The sequence below is a fragment of the Lottia gigantea genome (assembly GCF_000327385.1).
Source record: "Lottia gigantea unplaced genomic scaffold LOTGIsca_233, whole genome shotgun sequence".
Taxonomy (NCBI): domain Eukaryota; kingdom Metazoa; phylum Mollusca; class Gastropoda; family Lottiidae; genus Lottia; species Lottia gigantea.
Genome location: NW_008708664.1, coordinates 7,295 through 31,507, shown reverse-complemented (window position 1 = coordinate 31,507; position 24,213 = coordinate 7,295). Strand labels below are relative to the sequence as shown.

General features: G+C 34.1%; 2 protein-coding genes across 2 annotated transcripts; both read left to right on the top strand.

Annotated features, from left to right (window-relative positions):
- Nucleotides 1–3,660: 3,660 nt before the first annotated feature.
- On the top strand, nucleotides 3,661–11,288 carry LOTGIDRAFT_227153 (hypothetical protein; the record flags this gene model as incomplete). The annotated part of the gene is made up of 9 exons (XM_009055121.1): nucleotides 3,661–3,737; nucleotides 4,043–4,162; nucleotides 4,949–5,000; nucleotides 6,376–6,452; nucleotides 7,781–7,982; nucleotides 8,646–8,743; nucleotides 9,306–9,570; nucleotides 10,114–10,227; nucleotides 10,521–11,288. The coding sequence occupies 9 exons, from the start codon at nucleotides 3,661–3,663 to the stop codon at nucleotides 11,286–11,288; spliced, it is 1,773 nt and encodes a 590-aa protein (XP_009053369.1).
- An 8,848-nt stretch (nucleotides 11,289–20,136) lies between these two features.
- Nucleotides 20,137–22,415, top strand: LOTGIDRAFT_144326 (hypothetical protein; the record flags this gene model as incomplete). Its single annotated transcript, XM_009055120.1, has 5 exons — nucleotides 20,137–20,204; nucleotides 20,495–20,588; nucleotides 21,367–21,444; nucleotides 21,789–21,890; nucleotides 22,254–22,415. Coding segments are annotated over 5 exons (504 nt in total), but the record flags the coding sequence as incomplete, so codon positions are not given.
- Nucleotides 22,416–24,213: the final 1,798 nt, after the last annotated feature.

Genomic DNA, 24,213 nt, shown 5'->3' with positions numbered 1-24,213 from the left:
AATTTCCCCTATGGTTCCAAACATGAAGAACGTGAAGCTGGGGTCAGAAGAAGTAGTGGTGAATTATCCAAGAAAGATATGGAAGTGTCGTCTGAGAAGCATAAAGTGGCTGAAAGTCGAAGAGAACGTGAAGACTTATACAAGAAGGATTCTGAGGATTTGGAAAGTCAGGACAGAAAACACAAGGGGACTCCATCAGATAAAGTTAGTGATAGACGAAGTAGTGGTGAATATTCCAAGAAAGATATGGAAATGTCGTCTGAAAGTCGTGGAATTCGTGAGGACCGTTACAGAAGAGAGGCTCATGACAGAAAACATAGAGCTGTTGATGAACGAGATGAGTACGATAGAAGAGGTGTTGAGAGGAGAAGAAACAGCGATGAATTTTCAAGAAGAGATTTTCCTCTCTTGAAACGATCAGACATGGATATAAAAGATGGAGACTATGAATCAAACCGATCTGGTCGACGACATGGTTTAGATGATTATGACCTACCAGATAATGATATTCCCCCTCCCCCACCTAAGAGAAGAATGTATCCAGAAGATCAATACGACAGAGACCAAACATTTTATGACAATGAGGCTTACGACAGATCTTCACGACCAAGACGAGGATCCTTTGAAAGTCGACGAAGTAGAACTGACGAGAGGCATTACGAGGAATATGAGCCTCAGACAAGCCGAAGTAAATATGAACCGTATGATCCAGAGTACGAAGAATTTGATCAAGTTGTCTATCATGATTCTGTAGATGATCATAGAAGGGGAAGAGATGCATCTAGTCATGATTACCCCCCACAGGACAGACCAAGAAGATCAGACCCAGGGGATTATCCACGAAGGGAACGCTACCCAGAAGACTATGAAAGAGAAAGACCTAAAGAGAGAGCTTTCTCCCCCAGACCGCGTAGAGAATACGAACACTCAAGACATGAGACTGTTTCTTCAAGAGGATACCAAGGACCACCTGTCAGAGATGATCACTATAGAGACGATGATTCATGGCGTAAAGAAGAATCCAGTCGATTCCATGGTGAACGTGGACGACATAGTGATGAACATCAGAGATTCAAAGGAGAAAGCCGATACGATGAGACTCGTAAACCGAAAGACATGACAGATGAAAAGTCACGGTATACAGACTCCCAATTCAGAAGAGATGTTGAATATTTTAGACATTCTGATAGAAAACCTAAACAGGAAGTCGTTAGTCATGTGACTGATTTTGATATCGGAAAGATAAACCCAGAAGATATCCCACTACCCAGCGATCCTCATAAATCGGCAGCTGAAGCAGAAATAGATTACTATACAGGGAAAAAAACCAAACCATTGGCACAAGACACCAAACCAGATGTTGAAAAATCATTTGAAACCAAGGAGAAAAAGAAAGGCATCAGTATTGTGGACACTTTACTTTCAATCCAGAAAGTAGGAACCAAAACAGAACACAAGATAGACATTCTGGAGCGAGAAGCAGCTCAAGCCAAGAAACGAAGAAGGTTCACCGACACTCCTCAAGTTTTTGAACCCAGAAACTCCCAAGTTGGTTCAGCGTCCATGTCTAAACCTGGGGGAGTATCGACAAGTTTAAACACTTCTTTAACTAAGCTGCAGCCGTATGATGGAACATCAGAATCAGACCGAGAGTCCAACTTTCCCCAGTCTGGTCAGTTTGTCCATAGAAAGGATTTCAAGGATGCAGGTGCTTCTACTCCAGCTACGACCGTAACTGACTACGAGAGCTGTTATGATGAGGTGACGTCATCAGATACCGACGTCAAACGACACTACCAACATCATCCAACTACTCTCCCTGTACACATTCCTCTACCTAAAGATATTTATGGATCAGAAATCGTTTCCAGTCCGAACAAAACTGATGGAGACACACCTTTAGAAGATGAGGTAATGAATGTATTTGACATGTCTGATATTCCGCTTCCTGGATCAGATAATGTTCCTCCCCCACCACCACCACCAGCAAAACCAGTCCAGGACAAACCTCTCAATAAAGCTGCATCCCTGCGAAGATCAAGTCGTCTGTCAGCTAGAAATTCTGTGGACAGCGAAGACAATTCTGATCAACCTGAATCTGTCCAATCACCTATTATTGACGACAGCCGTTCCAAAATTACCATGAAACTAAGCAGCAAGTGGGAGAAAGTAAAAGTAGACAAGGTTGATGTTTTTGGTGCTGATACAGAAGAAACAAAATCTAAACTTGAAAAACATGTTTTTGATGACGCCCCCTCTCAGGACACCACGAAAGATTCACCACCGAAGAGAAGAAGCAGTAGGAGAAGTGCTCAGGCTGCCAACGAAGCTCTGGTTAATTTGAATAATAATGCATCAAGACGCGGACGAACCAAGAAGAATGCTGGGGTTGATAATCTGTCGAAGGATGCTACGGCAAGTGAAGCTTCACCAGTCATGTCTAATGAAGATCTGGTGACGAAAGCACCTACAGTACCTCTAGAGTCTACTGTGTCATCTATTCCTGTACTAGGTGGAAGTCAACCTCCGTCACAGCCTGTTTCTGAAGCCATTTCAGAGCATAACAAAGTCTTTGATGCCTTCGCAGTTGGTGTTCCTGAAAAACCGTCATTTGAGATGGGGAGTATCACAGATAAGGTGGAGCAGGAAATCACAGAGGAGATCTTGAAAGAAGAAAATGAAAGAAGAAGATCCAAATCTGATTCATACGATCGAGATGATGACAGACATGATCGCAGAGACAGAGACCGTAGAGATGATAGACGAGATAGTCGTAGAGGTCGTTACTATGACGATGATAGAGACAGATATTCAAGAAGACGTGATGACAGATCATATGATCGTGATAGGGATTATGATGATCGACGATATCGAGATAGAGGTCGTCGTGATAGAGATGATTATTATCGAGACAGGAGATATGACGACCGAGAAGATCGCGACTATGATAGAAGATCTCGAAGACGATACGATCGAGAAAGCAGCTATGACAGTAGGTCAAGGTCACCAGAGTATCACAGACGACCAGTCAAGGTAGAGTCAAAACCAGAACCTGAAAAGATACCAACATTTGACCCCCCTAAGAAGGTCATACCACAAGACATCTTTGGTGCGGCCCCATCCCCAATGGTACCAGCAGTAGCAGAAATACCTCCTGCCCAATTCCCAGAACCACAAGTTATCAACACAAATATCACAGTTGTTCCTACCCAGGCTGCAGATTCATCAACTAGTCCAGCTAAACCACTGAAAGTCAAATCAAGATGGTTGAGATTCAGTGAGGCAGAAGCCAGTCAAGATAACGTACCTTCAGCTGATGATCCTTCCCTGATGGCCACGCCAGCCCAACCTGGAAGATTCACCTCCAACCTGGTTTCAATCGTTCCAGTGGATACTCTGCCCACCAGTTCAGCCCCAATAGAGATAGAGGAACCCCGTAAAGGGCCGATACCCTCGACTTATAGACCCCCACCCCCTGACAAACCAGTTGACCCCCAGATCCCTGCATACATTGATCAGCTGGTATCAGACACGGCTACAATGTCAGCACAACATACCAACATCTTCGATATCTTAAACCAAGTTAAAGTTCCAGAATTAAAAGCTGTAGTTTCTAGCACTGCTGAATCTGTTCAAGTCTCCAATGTTGTAGCAGATGAGATGATAACTGAACCTCTGGAACCTACCAAGATTCCCTATTTTGAACCCATTGAAGAGAACCTATATCTGACTGAAAGGTAAGTTATGTTTATTATTTTGACCTTTCATGAGAATTTGAAATTTAAATATCTTAAAGGTTCTTTCTAAGTAATGAATTAGACTGCCTGTATTTATGTTTAGAAATTTTTTTAAAAGGCCAATCAAAGGCCTTCGACCATAAGGCATGATATTTACAGCCTTTCTGTTGAGGGATCTGATTTGCTATATTTGCTGGCGTACAATTCATTCAAATCTCTGCATTCCATGATACGAGAAAGGTGGCTATTGTAGTCAAGGTATAAGTATAATTAATGTATTATTGTTGTATTATTGTTGTATTCAGGAGACAGTCTAAAGAAATGAGAAGAATGGCGTGTGATTGTACAACTAGTAAAGAAGATAGAGAAATGGGAGTAGAAGCTTGTGGTAGTGACTGTCTCAACAGGATGCTCTATATTGAATGGTGAGTTTAGAATATTTCATATTGACTCAGATTTCATCTTGACTCAGATATTATCTTGACTCAGATATCATCTTGACTCAGATATCATCTTGACTCAGATTTCATCTTAACTCAGATATCATCTTGACTCAGATATCATATTGACTCAGATATCTTATTGACTCAGATATCATATTGACTCTGATTTCATAATGACTCAGATATCATATTGACTCAGATATCATATTGACTCTGATATCATAATGACTCAGATATCATATTGACTCTGATATCATAATGACTCAGATATCATATTGACTCAGATATCATATTGACTCAGATATCATCTTGACTCAAATTTCATCTTGACTCCGATTTCATATTGACTCAGATATCATCTTGACTCAGATTTCATGTTGACTCAGATATCATGTTGACTCAGATATCATCTTGACTCAGATTTCATATTGACTCAGATATCATCTTGACTCAGATATCATATTGACTCAGATATCATCTTGACTCAGATATCATATTGACTCAGATTTGATATCTTTTGATTTTATGAATATTCCCTTCTATTCTAGACCCTAATATTTTAGTGTTTTACCTTGTATTATCATAACTATCTGTTCTTGATTTGACCGTCTTCATTAGCCCAATTATGTACAGAAAAGAAGGACGTAAAACCCCATTCATTTCATTTTTTTTCTTCTTAGTTTGCCAGGTTAACGTGATTTTGTGAAATATCAACAGCGTAATTGGTAATTCTATTAAAAGTTTAATATGTTCTAATTTATATTTCAGTGGTTCAAGATGTGCTTGTCTTGATTATTGTACTAACAAAAGATTTCAAAAGGTAAGAGTTGATTTTATACACCCACATCGTACTATTGTTACAGAAAATATTTTCATTATGCAGAGATAAATTCAGGAAATGGAAATGGGTTGCAGATTGATTTCTTTTCCGAATAAAAGCTTGGAACGCTTCACAGCCTACACTTCTCAAAAGTTGCGGAAATGATTTCAATGGTCACTTACCTCTCTGTAATCATGTTCTTTAAGTAAATAATTGGCTAATATCAGTGTCATGTCAAAGTTTCACTACAGGTATCTTAAGTTTCATTAATGTTTTATAACTACAAACTTCATATATCATAGCTACTCAACACTAATAACAAAATAATAATAGTTATAGTTGTAAAATATCACAATACCTGTGGTTTCTGTTACAGAGAGAGTACAGTAATGTTATATCTATTTCTGTTACAGAGAAAGTACAGTAATGTTATATTTATTTCTGTTACAGAGAAAGTACAGTAATGTTATATCTATTTCTGTTACAGAGAGAGTACAGTAGTGTTATATCTATTTCTGTTACAGAGAGAGTACAGTAATGTTATATCTATTTCTGTTACAGAGAGAGTACAGTAGTGTTATATCTATTTCTGTTACAGAGAGAGTACAGTAATGTTATATCTATTTCTGTTACAGAGAGAGTACAGTAGTGTTATATCTATTTCTGTTACAGAGAGAGTACAGTAATGTTATATCTATTTCTGTTACAGAGAGAGTACAGTAATGTTATATCTATTTCTGTTACAGAGAGAGTACAGTTATGTTATATCTATTTCTGTTACAGAGAGAGTACAGTAGTGTTATATCTATTTCTGTTACAGAGAGAGTACAGTAATGTTATATCTATTTCTGTTACAGAGAGAGTACAGTAATGTTATATCTATTTCTGTTACAGAGAGAGTACAGTAATGTTATATCTATTTCTGTTACAGAGAGAGTACAGTTATGTTATATCTATTTCTGTTATAGAGAGAGTACAGTAATGTTATATTTATTTCTGTTACAGAGAGAGTACAGTAATGTTATATCTATTTCTGTTACAGAGAGAGTACAGTAATGTTATATCTATTTCTGTTACAGAGAGAGTACAGTAATGTTATATCTATTTCTGTTACTGAGAGAGTACAGTAATGTTATATCTATTTCTGTTACAGAGAGAGTACAGTAATGTTATATCTATTTCTGTTACAGAGAGAGTACAGTAATGTTATATCTATTTCTGTTACAGAGAGGGTACAGTAATTTTATATCTATTTCTGTTACTGAGAGAGTACAGTAATGTTATATCTATTTCTGTTACATAGAGAGTACAGTAGTGTTATATCTATTTTTGTTACAGAAAGAGTACAGTAATGTTATATCTATTTCTGTTACAGAGAGCGTACAGTAATGTAGAAGTGTTCCAGACGCCATGGAAAGGTTTTGGTTTGAGAGCTGTAGAAGAACTTAAAACGTAAGTCAAGCTCAAACAATAATTTTGTATGAATTTTACTCTGAAAACAGCTGGTGTACTAAAAAAATTCGGAGTACCGCCTAGTCTTTCATCCTTCGAATATCTTGACAATGATTTTACATGGATAAAAACCAGGATTCATAAGGTAAAACATCCTTTACAATGATAACAACTTAGGTTCGTAAGGATCCTGTCTACCAGCTGGTCTGGTAAAACATCCTTTACAAGGATAACAACTTAGGTTCGTAAGGATCCTGTCTACCAGCTGGTCTGGTAAAACATCCTTTACAAGGATAACAACTTAGATTCGTTAGGATCCTGTCTACCAGCTGGTCTGGTAAAACATCCTTTACAAGGATAACAACTTAGGTTCGTAAGGATCCTGTCTACCAGCTGGTCTGGTAAAACATCCTTTACAAGGATAACAACTTAGGTTCGTAAGGATCCTCTCTACCAGCTGGTCTGGTAAAACATCCTTTACAAGGATAACAACTTAGGTTCGTAAGGACCCTGTCTACCAGCTGATCTGGTAAAACATCCTTTACAAGGATAACAACTTAGGTTCGTAAGGATCCTGTCTACCAGCTGGTCTGGTAAAACATCCTTTACAAGGATAACAACTTAGGTTCGTAAGGAAACTGTTTAACAGCTGGTCTGGTAAAACATCCTTTACAAGGATAACAACTTAGGTTCGTAAGGGTCCTGTCTACCAGCTGGTCTGGTAAAACATCCTTTACAATGATAACAACTTAGGTTCGTAAGGATCCTGTCTACCAGCTGGTCTGGTAAAACATCCTTTACAATGATAACAACTTAGGTTCGTAAGGGTCCTGTCTACCAGCTGGTCTGGTAAAACATCCTTTACAAGGATAACAACTTAGGTTCGTAAGGATCCTGTCTACCAGCTGGTCTGGTAAAACATCCTTTACAAGGATAACAACTTAGGTTCGTAAGGATCCTGTCTACCAGCTGATCTGGTAAAACATCCTTTACAAGGATAACAACTTAGGTTCGTAAGGGTCCTGTCTACCAGCTGGTCTGGTAAAACATCCTTTACAAGGATAACAACTTAGGTTCGTAAGGATCCTGTCTACCAGCTGATCTGGTAAAACATCCTTTACAATGATAACAACTTAGGTTCGTAAGGATCCTGTCTACCAGCTGGTCTGGTAAAACATCCTTTACAATGATAACAACTTAGGTTCGTAAGGGTCCTGTCTACCAGCTGGTCTGGTAAAACATCTTGACAATGATTTTACAAGTGAAGTAACTGCTTGGTGATTATATCATAATAATCTTTTAATCATGTGATCTGTTTTATTTTCTAGAGATGATTTTGTGTTAGAGTATGTTGGAGAGGTGTTAGACTTTCGTGGATTTAAGAACAAATCGCGTCAATACGCCAAGGAGAACCAGACACATTTCTATTTTATGGCTCTGAACCCTGACGTAATGATTGACGCGACAGTGAAGGGAAATATTTCACGTTTTATAAATCATAGTTGTGATCCAAACTGTGAGACTCAAAAGGTACGTGTTGATATTTTACCTTTTAAAATGATAAACTTACTTTATTAAGTTTAAATTGTTACACGTGGCCAGTAAGAGAAAATATGTTTATCAATTTTTATACGCCGACATCCGTTCACAATTGGCTTGTGAACACAATAGAGGCTACAGTTTTTATCTGATTTGAATGAAATTTGGTGTGTTCATTTATATTCAGGAGATCTTGGACAAGTTTGATAATTTTTTCGATGAGTAGTTTTTGAATAGTTATTAATATATACTCTTATTGGTCAATGGGGAAATATTAATTATATTTTCATTCTAACTGGTAGAATACCTTGAACATTTTACTATAAACAAATATTTAGCCTGTCTTACTTTGTTCCTGTCTAGATTTATATGTTAGGCACAGTTTCAAGAACCTTATAGTGTAAAACAGAGGGGATATAAAACTTCAATTCATTAATCTTTGTTAGTTCTCTATTGTAGAGTTCTAAACAGGTTCTGTTGGTTCTAATTCTGACCTCAATCTACCAGTACTGAAGCGGAATTTATCGCATTTAAAATTCTCCCATCTATTTCCTTCTCCTCCAGTTCTCCTCTAGTTCTCCTGTATTTTAATTCTATCTGCACCTATTATTTTTTCTACAGAACAGGATATAAAACACTGTTTTATTTTTTCAGTGGACAGTCAATGGAGAATTAAGAATTGGATTTTTCACCAAGAGAACGATTCCACCTGGAGAAGAGTTGACGTTTAATTATCAATTTGAAACTTATGGGTATGTAGATTATATTTGAGATAGAGTGTCTACAACTAAGCTCCAATGTGTAACAAGTCTTACATTTAACAAGACAGTTGGCTAATTTGATGTTGAAGCATCTAGTCATTCAGAAGGTACAAAAAAAAACGTGACCCCTATATGCGCAGCAAACTTTAACAGTTGGTAATTCAAAACAAGAATAGGGTTATGCGACTGTCATGGTAAAATTTCTCTCATTGTACACTGCATTATGTTGCCTGTCTTCAAAGTAGGGAGTATAATTAATGTGAAATGAAGACAGTAGGTATTTTATTGATTGCTGACTATTTAATAATTACAGACGCCACCTAAAAATGCTTGAAATCAAAAGAAAATACTCTCATAAAACTATTCTAGCTAAATTTTTCTCATTGTACACTGCATGGCTTCATTAGTGGAATGATAGGGTGTAAAACTCCATTCATGTCATTTAATTTACCAAGAAATATGTCAAGAGAGTTATTGTTCTATGGAAGTGTAATTTATAATTTTTGTTTACAAGCTAGAACTAATTAATACTAGTATTATTATTTGTTTGTAGACAAAAGGCACAGAAATGTTTTTGTGGATCTGAGAATTGTCGTGGTACTATAGGTATTGAGAAACCAGCTAGGTTTAAATCTAACAAAAAGAAAGATAAAACTAAGAAGAAGGAAGAAATGATCGGAGTTGATGAAATTGAAGAACAGATAGAAAGAATGAATGTAGAAGGTCTAACTAATAAAAATCATGTATTAAATCTCTGTCGATTGATGGTGTACGTTCAACAAACAGATCATAGAATAGCCATTTTAAAAATATTACAGGTAGGAAAACAATCATTGTTTATTAATATTTTAAAACTATAATTGTATTATGTAGTTTATAAGTTATTATTAACAACTGATAACTGACAGACATCAGATTTTATTTTACCTAGAAGAGGATTCAAACCTACAGCACAATCCAGACTGAGCTATTAACTATTTTCTACTTGTTAAAGTTTCAAACTATTCCAAAGTTTACGATGTTTAACTGTAATATCTGTATATTTTTTACTTGGACAACTATTGTTTACTTTCTTGTTGAAATGATTATATCACCATTATAAAAGTTTAAAATTTGGCTTAGTTCATTAGTTAGTTTTAGTGGGTGAAAGCAGACTCCGGAAGCACTGGCTCAAGATTTAACGATGTTTAACCAGTTGCCAATCGAAACTCTGTACATTTTATACTTGGAATGGAATATTTTATATATAAAATGTCGCGAGGCTGTAATTGGTAACAGATTATTTATTCTATAATAAATTGTATATAATGTCTAACTATCATCTACTAGGGCTGAACTCAACTGTTTAATATTATTTTTAGAATACACCAGAACCAGCTTGTTTAAGACTTTTTGTAGAATATCATGGTTTACCTTTACTCTGGAGTTGGATGGCAGATTTAAACCAAGAACCAGCTTCTGAATTCCAGTTTCAGGTCAGTTGATATTTCACTTGTCTTTTTATTCTACCATAGCTTCTAGAACTAGAATTATATAGAATACGCTGATAGGGGAAGCCTGTTATTTTTATAGGTGGTTTTGATTCATATATATGTCTTTATTAGTTCACATGGAGTAGAAAAGTAGGACGTAAAACTCCAATCATTTTATCTTTGACTATATATAACTGTCTATAAATCTGTAGTATAAATTTACTGTTTATATTTACCAGTTATCATATATAAATATCATATTTTCACCTATAAAAAACATGATGATATTTTTCCAGGTTTTGTCTCTGTTATCAGAACTACCAATAACTAACAGAACAATATTACAAGACAGTAAAATATTATCTATTATTGAGAAGTGGACGGAAACATCAGAAGCTGAGAGTTATATTGAGAGTTATACTGAGTTACCTCCCCCACCCCCAGGCATGACACCTGTAGGAATATTATCATGTACAAAAGATACCAAGGAAGCTAAAGATAAACTACATAAAAAACGTGTCACGTTTGCTGAAGAGGAGCCGAGTTCAGACAGTGAAATGTCGGATATTAATTGTATAATGGCTGAGGCTAGTTCAACTATATCTATATCAGCTGAAGGTATAGAAGTATCTGGTACTGATAATACAATGGAAGTTACTGGTGTTAGTTCCGAGGGTAATAATTCAGGACAGGATGTAGAACAATCAGATGAAGTAGAGTCTAGTCAGGATACAGTAGGAGACGTACCCCAACATGAAGCTGATTCTAGTGGTGATACTAGAGAGAAGAAAGAGGGAGAATATTTAATTGAGGGTAGTGCTACAGAAGAAGAGAGTCAAGATGATGAGTCGAGTTCTGACAGTCAAGATAAACCAACGACCTCTATTAGTACCGTAGCTAGTAAATTGTTAGAACACTGGAGTAACTTAAAAGAAGTTTTTAAAATTCCACGGAAAGAACGAGTTGAAGAGAGAAAAAGAACAGAACAGGAATTGGGTACGTTTTTTGTACTGAGTCAAACATGTTTGCTATTCGCTATAACCGATTTGAATACTAACTTATAATTGATATACTTCCTCATATGAATAGTTAATAAGCTACTAATGTTTTGTTAAAATAACAGGTTTTGTTTTGCGGTTCGAATCGTTCAAGTTGATTTATGAATATTATTTTATGTTTTTTACAGACACAAGATATGAAGAAAACCAAGATTCACTTTATGGTAAATATATTTGTTTTATATATTATAGTCTAGACTGATATTGTACAAGTTTAATATCAAACATAAAACAAGAAAGTTCAAACAGTCCATTTTGATTGGAGGTAGATAAAGAAGCAAGTACTAATCCTACCTTAACAATAGAATGGATAGTTTGAAAACTGGCCAACTCTCGGAGGCACTGACACAGACATAAGAATTTTTCTTACATTGAAGAGGATTCGAACCCAGCGCACCTAATCGCCTAGCAGACAACAATCGCTAACGACTGAACAATTCCACTGTCTTAGCAGAGGACCATCCAACTTGCTACTAACTGAGTTATTCCACTGTCACTAGGGTTTCAGCAAACTGGGTCGGAAGGAAAACTTAATTTCTTTGGTTCTGTTTCAGCTGACTGGAATACGAAGCGTAGAAAGAAGGGAAAGAAACGAGGGGCTGAGGAAGAAGATCACTACAGACCACGGTAATTTCATTTCAATTATTCTGATTTATAGCAGGGGGTGAGGGTTGGGGAGGGGGGTTTCAGGATGCCTCGGGGAAAACTGAAATTAAAATATCAAACGGAAATCCTTTCATACACAAGGGAATATATATTATACTCTTATTGATAAAGTTTGAAAATTAGAATATATTATGTTAGTGTAAAGATTTAATATATAAAAAGGTTACTAGGTTACTAGGTTAATAGGTTATGAACAGAGACTTATTGTAACCAAGTTTGAAAATTAGAATTTTTGACCATCCTAAGATTTAATATATTCTATGTATATTTTCAGAAGAACGTTATTACCAACGCCACCTAAGATGAGTAAAGAAGAGAGAAGACAGTTATTTGAGGCTCAGGTCAAGGCCAAGGATGAGATGAATGCTGAGTTTCAGCGCCAACAGATTGAAACATTGAAAGCCACGTATCCGTTAGTCCCAGTAGAATATTTTAATGATCCTGGTTTTATAACAGCTGTCTCTAGTAATCCTGTTTTCGCTTTACAACTTCAGGATCCTAATTTTATCTTAAAATTACAAGATCCCAATTTTATGATGCAGTTTCAGGAATTCAAGAATCCAGATCAAGATCTGAACGATCCAACAGATCAAGACATGGTCATGATGGATCCCAATATACTTCTACAAATGCAGCAAGATCCTAATATAGTTTTACAGTTGATGCAGCAAGATCCTAACTTAATGTTACATTTACAGCAAGATCCTACGTTAGTTCTACAGGTTCAACAGAATCCAGCCTTACTATTACAATTACAACAACAAACAGCAGGCATGACTTTACAGATGACACACGACCCCAACATGGTGATTCCTGGTCTGTCAACTCTACCAACTCAAGGTAAGCCATTACACCATTAAACTGTCCTGCTGGGAAGAAAATCTCAATGATTGTGATAGGGTGAGATTGTCATCTACTCTCTACTTTATATGTGTCACTTGGTTTGTGGGAGCGTCTGCAACAATTTGACTATATCAGAAGTATGTTGTATTGTTAACATCCCAGATGACGTATATCCTAGAGTGAAGACAACATCCTCTCCCTAATCTCAAATATTCTAAACATGTTTCTTAAAATCTTCAATGAATATTAATTGTAAGTGAAGAATTTTAATTGAGAGAATTCTAGATTTACGATAAAATTTATTGAGAGATTGAAAGAGAAACTGATTCTTCATGACTTTCAAATAAACGTGTTAAAATATGATTGATGAATATTATCATGGCAATAATACCAATCACTTCTTATTATTCTGATCTTTATTTTATATTACTATTTCTGACAGAGACTTGACAATATAAATATAATACACAATGACAGCGCACCATGTTTGTACACAATTCAATTATAATTCAGATCTAAATCTAAGAAATATCTTGTAGATCTGAAGTTTATGATAATGATTGTATTAAACAGACTTGAGATTCTTATCTTATGACTATTCTATATACTCTTTGATTCTTTTACAGCTTTATATTCCCTACCCCTCCCCCTGCCCTATTTTCTGTCCACTGACCCCACCCCCCAATAAATTGATCACTATTTCTTAACTTATCAAAGCAGATATTTTAACAGTTTTTATTGATTCTATTTTTATTAAAAGTTTATATTTTGCTAGTTTTTTTTTTAATTTCAAGTGCTATTTTCCCTTGGTATTCTATCTGTGTGTAATTTTGATATTTTGTAATTTATTGTATGGAGTTGGGTTGTGATTTTTATTAAAGAGACAGTACCATGTTTCAGGAATTGTTTGTATTGTTATAAAATCTTGGAAACTAAAGTTGAGTTGAGTTGAGTTTGAGTTAAAAGTTTAGAAATGTTCGGTTTAACTTGGACTATTAAAGAGTTTACAAGAAAACCTCAGGTTTGTACTGATGTTATTACAACATCTCATCATGTTTAATCTGGTGTTGGAAATCTTCCTTGTATAACAGCACTTAGAGATGATATCAGATAACAACACAATATTATGGGTGTCTAGACAATATAGATCATGTATTAAATAATGGAACCTAATTATATGATCTAGTCTGAAAACTATGCACATTCTTCGATTATTCAAAACATGAGGCATATTCCAAAGCAATCTTTTTTGATTTTCTGGTAGAATAATAAGTTATAGAAATTATACAAGCTGATCTTATACTACGTTGATTATTAATTAAACTACCTTCAAATAAAATAGACTGCTTGTTTTGAATCAATCATTGATGTTTGCAAAAATTTTCCTTCAATTTATACCACTTGGTTTTATAAAAACAAAGTTTCAACAATTTACACATCACATCAAGTGAATGAGAATGTAAATTGTTGAAGAGTTTTGTTTGAATAAAACACAGGAGAAGTAGAAGTTTACTGTAAAATTGTGTTGATATATCTGATGTTGACTGTAAAACAGGATTTCATAGTGGAGCTATCTCCACAATCTGAGAGCAAAAACAACAGAGACGTGACATCAAAGATTGTCACTACACTTTCCATGCAATCTGTGCATCTTTTAGGGATTTGTCTCCCTTTGTAATATTTTGGTAAGTATTTACTGTTGAAATATTGAAATGAATATTTAAACCCACGTTTTCAGGCTAGCTAAGTTTTATCAAGATAATGTTATGATAAGATAGATAATGTTATTAGATTAAGTTCAATGATAAAATATTGGAATAATCAACTCTAAGGTTTGTAATGTAATGATTTACATCTTTGGCTTTTAGTCTTTGACTGAAAGATTCCTGACAATTACCATGTTCTGTATTGTATGGTACTTGTCACAGGGTCCTCACGCAACCTGTTCTCAGCCTTGATAATATCTGAATAGAGATACAAGATTCCCTGGCAATGATTGGAGCTTTTGATAAAATCTAAGATATACTGAAGCCCCCAGCAACATGTGTCCTATTCTGTTAAACTAGGGATATCGTGGAAAGAGCTTGACTTGAATGAAGCCATACAGAGCCTTGTGTGATACAGACTGTGCACGTGAAAGACCAATTTAACAGTAAGGAAACACTTACGCAAATTTTAATGTAGCTGTCCTGGTAAATTTCCCTCATTGCACACAGACTGGTAATATTCCAATCTGGAGAAGACAAATTGGACATTAAACTCCATTATATTTCAGTTTCCATTTTAAATCAAGATTCAACAACTGAGCAATGTGTTATCCCTGTTTCCTTAACTATACAACTTTCATTCTATTGGTTTTAATATAAAACTTTTATATTTGATTAATCACTTCAGTTAGGGTCTAAAGACAGCCTTCTTGAATAGTTGTCAGTTTGATGACACCTCCAGCCTATCAAATTTCTGCCCTCTCTAACACGGGGATTTTGTGGCACGAACAAAAGGTGCATTCAGTGTATAATGCTTCTCAGAATAATATTTTATAAAATCCCAGTGTTGGAGAGGGCAGAAATATTTGATTGGCTGGAGGAGTCATCAAACTGACGACTGTTCAAGAAGGCCGTCTTTAGACCCTAACTGAAGTGGCTAAATTAAGAATAAAAGTTAATAAAAGACAGAAGAACTGTAAACCTAGTAAATGTAAATACCTTGTGGACTCTGTGTTGATTCGTTCAGTCAAATAGTTTATAAATCCCAAATAAAATACGTATATTGTCATAAACTATATCTGTCTGTCCATTCACCTGTTTTAAATACACAATAGAGATTGAAGTTTTTATCTGATTTTATTGAAAAAACATTTCATCAAGTAGGCTTAATTGAGATATTGCAGACAGGATTTATAATATCAAACCAGTTTGATATTTGTCTCTGATTGTTGTTACTGTCATCATCCAATAAAACTTGTTGTTTTAATATTTCTAGTATATTTTATCTAGTTTCAATGGATCGATGAATTTTTTTTAGAAATTATCAGCTGGTTTGAATTGTGTTTTGTATTTTGATGACAAGGGCAATAACTCTGTTATAAAGTTCAACAGGGATGTAATTCAAAAGTTAGATAACATGAAATCAGTTTAAATCAAAATGAGCTACATTTTCATTATTTGAACATCAAGGGCTATAACTCTGTTTTCAATTTTGGAGTTGTCATCAAACTACCATATTTATATCAACTCTGCTAAATTTATTCCAAGTTTTAAGAAATCAAATGTGTCTTTATTTGTATAATAATAATAATAATAATGTTTTATATTGCGAGATAGTTTTCAGTTTCTATTTCACTGTTGATCAAAATATTTCTGTAAAAAGAAGATTTTATACAATATTAAACAAGAAAGTTTTTAGGTTTTTTAGGCAGTATGCATAATTTTTATTATGAAAAACGTAAATTATACCTGAAAATATAAAATAATTGATATACTTCCTCATGTTAAACGTTCATTAGCTGCTACCAATATTTCGTCAATATGTTGTTTTGGATTTTAGATTTCCTTTTGCAGTTTGGATCGTTAGTACTTGGTTTATTTATTTTAAGCTGAAAAATTCACTTCAGAATGTAGAGATAGAGTGGGGTCATTCCATGTCAAATCACCCCCCAAAAAAATTGAAATTTTAATCTGACCATCACTGATTTTGATGAAACTTAGCATAAATGTGTGTAATAACAAGAATTCTATGAAATTGGGTCAGGAAGTTATGGCATTATGCCAGTGATTGAAGTTAAATTATTTCAAAACCATATGTTTTCCATCTCTGGATTTTTTACATGTTGTAGGGAGGAGATTTAGTCTTGATTTCGATAGTATGGCAGGTCAAGGTCAGGTGTCCCACAGGTTAAACATCAAGGTCAAAGGTCACCGAAAGAATAATGGTTTCCTGAATTCAGATAGGCTAGGTCTTATGTCAGAAATGGAATCTATGGCATTATTCTTTTCTAACAACACCAATAACAAGTGTATAGGACCAGGGACAACTAAGTTATGTCCATTTGAAGTTTGGGGGGTAAGGGAAATTTGAGCCAAAAGTCAAAAGTTATATAAGTCATATGTCTGTAATCTCTGACCCAATTTGTATGAAATTTGGAATTTGTGGTTTTCTCATCATAACCAACATTTCTGTTAAGTTTCATTAAAATCAGAGATAATCTGGTGAACAGACATGGAATGACTCAGTAGAATCAGTTAATGGAAGAGAGGTATTAATAGAAGAAGACTGTGGTTGATTGTTACATCCAGATACTCCAGGTCTTGACTATTACAAATAGACTATGATGATCAGAGCACAGTAGTGCTTTGGGCATTCTTCTAAAAAATAGTCTTATTATTATATGATAGGTGTGACTAACATGGAGACATACTTTCTCCAGTTCTACAGTCACAAACTGTCTCTGACTGGCGTTTTAAATATCATTTATTGTACTTTGTTTGTTTTGGTATCAAGTCAAGGTGCTGTGTTATGTTTAGATTATTTTCATAGTATCTCTGTTGTTAACCACTCCTGTTCTGGAATTTTCAACTGTAAGAGTTGTCTCATCTAGAAAATGTCTAGTTTTCTTATGGAGCTATCATAAGTTTTTTTTTTGGCCCCCTGTAGCTATGGTCCAGGGCTTATCATGTTATAGAGTCTGAGATGTTGAAGAGAAGCATAGTCCAGGGTTTACCATGTTATAGAGTCAGAGATGTTGAAGAGTAGTGTAGATAAATTAACAGATTAACTTCTCGACCTTACAGACCTGATGTTATCTCATACAGGCTAGAGATCTTTATCTGTAGTAATATTTATATCTTTCAACAGTTTAGAATGTATTGGGTTTGAAATTTTGAAGAGAAATGTAGTTGAATAAAGAGATTTATTTTCTCAACTGTTCAGACCAGGTTTAATATTATCAGTAGAAATAGGAGTAATATTTATATTAGTGTTATTATAAAATGTTTGTGTTCTGTAGAAATTGTATTATATAGTAAAAGATATCAAATAGTGATCAATTTATTAATCTTCATAAACTGAAGAGTTCTAGCCCTTGTTTTATTAAACTTATATTTATACAGTGTTATTTTTAACATGTCCCCTCTGTTTTTACTTCCAACCCTCTCCACAATTCTCTTCTCTAGCTTTCACACTCCAAAATATAATAAATAACAAAATAAATAATGACATTAACTATGTGGACTCTCTAGAAAGGGATGTCAACTTGACAAATACAAAATAAACATTAACTATGTTTACTCTCTGACAAACCTAATTGACAGACGTAAGTACCATGTGGACTCTCTGTATATTGTTAACTATATAGACTCTCTGTATATTATTAGCTATGTGGACTCTCTGTATATTATTAGCTATATGGACTCTCTGTATATTATTAGCTATATAGACTCTCTGTGTATTATTAACTATATAGACTCTCTGTATATTATTAACTATATAGACTCTCTGTATATTATTAACTATATAGACTCTCTGTATATTATTAACTATATAGACTCTCTGTATATTATTAACTATATAGACTCTCTGTATATTATTAACTATATAGACTCTCTGTATATTATTAACTATATAGACTCTCTGTATATTATTAACTATATAGACTCTCTGTATATTATTAACTATATAGACTCTCTGTATATTATTAACTATATAGACTCTCTGTATATTATTAACTATATAGACTCTCTGTATATTATTAGCTATATAGACTCTCTGTATATTATTAGCTATATAGACTCTCTGTATATTATTAGCTATATAGACTCTCTGTATATTATTAGCTATATAGACTCTCTGTATATTATTAGCTATATAGACTCTCTGTATATTATTAACTATATAGACTCTCTGTATATTATTAACTATATAGACTCTCTGTATTATATATAGATGTATATCAGGTAAGAGAGTAAGTATATTACTATGTGTTATATTTTGTAGTTGTGGATGTCAATGGACAGTTGATACCGACAGGAATGCCACCCCAGCCTGAAGTTTCTGAACAACAACAGATCATGGTAGATAGTAACGGGCAACAGATAGTCTTTACTCAGCCTTACCAGGTATAGTATATCATAGTGTATCACTGGGCCCCTGATACCACTCTCCCCTCTCTCTACTCAGCCTTACCAGGTATATCAGATATATAACACCAGACTCTGCCCCTAATAACACTCCCCTCTCCCTCCCCCACTTTTACCTGATAAAAAGAATAGTTTTTTTCTATTTGAGATGAACAATTAAAAGGGACAACAAAATGGGAAATAAAACTCAATTTTGATTTTAAAAGGATGAGAAACAGGATGTAAAACTCTATTTCATAAAAATACATTGTAGGATTCAATTTCCCCTTGTATCTGTAGAATTTTACTTTATTTGAATATTTTTGTTGTTTTTTTAGGCCCCAATACAACAAATTCAACAACCACAGCAATTTTTCCCAGTCCAACAACAACAGCAACAGCAGGCAGCCAGTACAGTTGTACAACAAGCACCACCACCAGTTCAAACAATACCACAATCTCTACAACTGACAGATGCCAATCTTGTACAACAGGTAAAGAACTCAACTATAGTATTTATTCTGATTTGTAATTGATCAGGCAATGAAAGAATCATCCAGTTTATCTTCCATCTTTCTGACAAGCACTTAAAAATGACCATAGGTGATTGCTTGAAATATTATTTATATTAAAATAATAATGTTATTGTTGACACCATCCATATTTTATAAAGACATCTTTAAGATTGTATTAGATTGTTTCGAGAATACTAGACCCGGTTTCTCAAGAACTGAAGTTGCCTTTAGCGCTAGGATGTCTTAGGTTCTTATCTTCTAACATTATTTCTAGGACATCCTAAGTTCTTATCTTCTAACATTGATTCTAGGATATCCTAGGTTCTTATCTTCTAACATTGATTCTAGGATATCCTAGGTTCTTATCTTCTAACATTGATTCTAGGATATCCTAGGTTCTTATCTTCTAACATTGATTCTAGGACATCCTAGCGCTAAGATCGTTTCGAGAATACGTGGCCTGATGACTGATCTTGACATTAAACTATCTAATTATCTATACCTTTGTTACTGTGTTTGACTGGAGTAATATATCATTTCTGAAAACAAGTAGATATTTGAGTTATTACTGATTGCTTTTAATATTTGATATTGTAGCAACTACAACAGCTAATCACCCTCCACCAGAATCTAGCTGCCTCCACTCCATCTACCAGTCTAACCCTAGAGGATGATATACCCCCTCCCCCCTCACCCCCTAAAGCTAAACAACCTAAACTACCCCCGAACTGGAAAACAGCGAAAGATGCCGAGGGAAAAACTTATTTTTATCACAGTATTACTCGGTAAGATGTATTAACAATAAAAACATATAGTCAGAGAATCAGTGAAATAAGACGCTTGCTCGCTAGTCTGAATGATCCAGGCATAGGTCGAGATGATATCTTAGAATTTTTCAACTTGAAGCCGAGGCCTTGTGTGTCTAAAAGATATCTCTACAGTTAAAAATTAAAAAATGAAGGAGTAAAGGTTTATACCGCTTTACTAGCAAATATAAATCAGATCTCTTTACTTTATGGAAGAGGAAACTCATTTTACGGGTAAATAATATATGTTTTATTTATTTATATTACAGAATAACACAGTGGGATCCACCAACATGGGATCAGGCAGATATTGTAGCTGACATGGATCTTGGTACCCCGACATTTGACGAGTTCGGTAAAAAGGTGAGATGTTATTTCATTTTAATACAACCTTACTTTACAATTATCTAAATATTTATTATATCAACAGAGATCACTTATAACAAATAACACAAGAGAATATATTATGGTATAACACAATTCTTTATATATATATTCTATAAATTCTCATGTTTACATCTGATGACTTCACGTGTAAATTATGTTAAAACATTATGTACTATAATATATTCTCTTGTGTTTTTTTAATTTACCAACTGACATTTCAACTGTTTGTATCTCGTCACAGATTAGAATCTGAAATTTGGTTCTTTCTTCAATAACTGTCAACACCTGGGTCGACTGGAATAATGAGGAAAGATGACTTATTCAGCACCCATTTACACCTGGGTCGACTGGAATAATGAGGAAAGATGACTTATTCTGTACCCATTTACAACTGGGTCGACTGGAATAATGAGGAAAGATGACTTATTCAGCACCCATTTACAGCTGGGTCAACTGGAATAATGAGGAAAGATGACTTATTCTGTACCCATTTACAACTGGGTCGACTGGAATAATGAGGAAAGATGACTTATTCTGTACCCATTTACAACTGGGTCGACTGGAATAATGAGGAAAGATGACTTATTCTGTACCCATTTACAGCTGGGTCGACTGGAATAATGAGGAAAGATGACTTATTCTGTACCCATTTACAGCTGGGTCGACTGGAATAATGAGGAAAAATGACTTATTCTGTACCCATTTACAGCTGGGTCGACTGGAATAATGAGGAAATATTTGATTCTATTTACAGAAAAAGAAGACGAAGACAGCTGAAGCTGATACATCAAGTGAAGTAGAGAAGAAATTAAAAGATATATTTAGGAAAGGAGTAAGTCATGTTCTATTTCTTTCTTAGTGAAAATTAATTTTATTATTGTCTACAGAATTGACACTATATAGTTTCTATTACTATTTATTCTCCACAAAAATAAAATGGACTGCTTGTGTTTAGGTTTTGAATCGATGGGGCCTTTTTCTTAAAAACTGAACTTTTATTTGATTTAAGTACTAGAGAATAAGGTCTCTGGATGCAGATGAATATTTTTGTTCATGTATACCACATACCCAGTACAATTACAAATATATAATACAGAAAAGTCTGAAATCGACTGGGATTTTATTATTTTTTCACCCATCTTAATTTGATGTTTATAATTCTGACTGTATTTCCAGATGTCCACGTATATTGTATCATGTTTGAATCCGTATAGAAAAAACGACTGTAAACTGGGTAAAATAACATGTACAGATGATTTTAAACATCTAGCCAGAAAGGTGAGTTGCTGTCTTTTTTAAACTCGTTAGATACTGTTTTCTTTAATACGTAAACTGGTTTCTATCATAGTTAGATCGGTTCTTTTATAAGATTGGCTACAAATTAGAAGTCCTTATTACTGATCTCTCTATTGGTTGATTGAAAGTAATTGATTGAAAATGCTGATGCTGTCATTGTAGAATTTATTTTGTTATTCCAATAATATACTACTGTACTGTACCCTTATTCTTAAAAACATAACAAGATATTAGTGTTCAAGTCTTCTGATTGGTCAATCACTAATATTGATTTGAAATTTATGTTTATTATTAATTCTGAACAGTAAGATATAAACTGACTATGTTTTTAATGTTATATTTCAGTTAACACATCACGTCATGGCGAAAGAATTAAAACATTGTCGTCATGTAGAAGATTTAGAAGTCAACGAAAACGTGAAATCGAAAGCTAAAGACTACGTCAGAAAATATATGTCTAAATCAGGAGCCGTGTATAAAAAACCTTTAGATGATGATATTTATTAGTTTGTTACCCTTCGTTAGAGTCTGATTAATTAGGATACCTTCGTTAGGGTCTGATTAATTAGGATAACTTCGTTAGCCTCTGATTAATTAGAATACCTTCGTTAGGGTCTGATTAATTAGAATACCTTCGTTAGGGTCTGATTAATTAGGATACCTTTGTTAGGGTCTGATTAATTAGGATACCTTCGTTAGAGTCTGATTAATTAGGATACCTTCGTTAGGGTCTGATTAATTAGAATACCTTCGTTAGGGTCTGATTAATTAGGATACCTTCGTTAGGGTCTGATTAATTAGGATACCTTCGTTAGGGTCTGATTAATTAGGATACCTTCATTAGGTTCTGATTAATTAGGATACCTTCGTTAGGGTCTGATTAATTAGGATACCTTCGTTAGGGTCTGATTAATTAGGATACCTTCGTTAGGGTCTGATTAATTAGGATACCTTCGTTAGGTTCTGATTAATTAGAATACCTTCGTTAGCCTCTGATTAATTAGGATACCTTCGTTAAGTACAATAGCTTGAAGTGATGTGAACAGTTTTAATAGTTGTTTGCGTTGTTTTGGTATTATTTGATAATGGTGGATAGATAATATAGGAATGGAAAGAAGATGTTATCAGAGACACAAATGTGCTTAAAGAGTTCAATTTTATCAAGTGTTTTGAACATGATATCCAACATCAGGACAAATAAAGACTGAGAGATGATAGAAACAGTTTGAGATGAGTGTTTGAGATAGATATTGAAATATGAATTGAAATGATGTATGATCTATCAAATGAAAATAAGAATTTTTATATTTTCTCAATGATAACTGATTTATAACATACGTCTAAATATAATACAGATCTAGTTGTTTTATTTCTATGTTTTTTATGTTTATTATTTCACCTGCAGTGTTTTTAGATCATAGATCACAATTAATTAAAATTAGACCCAACTTTTATTAGCTATTATTTTTAATATATCACTTCAGTTTTAACGACAGTCCTCTCGAACATTTGTCCAGTTAACCTTTTGACCTAACTCAACCAATCAAATTTCTACCTTCTCCAGCGCTGGCATTTTGTGATGTGGTGTTTATCAGGTTAGGTCTAAAGTTTAAATTGATGGACGAATAAGAGGGCTGTCGTTAGACTCGAACTGAAGTGACCATGTAAAGATAATAGCTAATAAATAAACAAAGGAAAGTTTGGTCTCTAATTTAAATTAGACTGGTAAACATCATAAAAAACAGGAAACAAAATAAGTTGATGTGTATTAAAACTTGTTAGATATTGTAGAGATTAGGGTGATTAAAAAGTAACAAGTAGATATTGTAGATTAATGTTAAATATAAGGAATATATAATGTATATAGAAGAGTTCAGAAATATTTCTGTAAATAATGAAATCATAACCTAAATAGTGCTTCATTTCTTTTCTTCTTTTTAGTTTTTTTACATTCTTCTAAACTAATTCTGTTTTTACCTTCAAACCATCCATTCATAAAATATAATACAAGTGCTTTAATCAAGAATCCTGTTCTTACTGTAAAATTGTTCAGTCTTAGTTTCTGATATAACTAGGGATCAGATTGAGAATAGCAAGGAATTTACAATAAGATTGCTGGAAAAAAATAACACCTTGTACAAGGCTGAAAATAATTTGACTAAAACAACAAAAATTTGGGAAAATGAAGAAAATCAGTATATTACCTATGCCAAATTATAAGTTAGTCAAAATATGAAATGAAAATATTCAAAGGAAAGCTGAAATTATAAAAATAGACTAATGATGTAGCAATGCATGTTTTAAA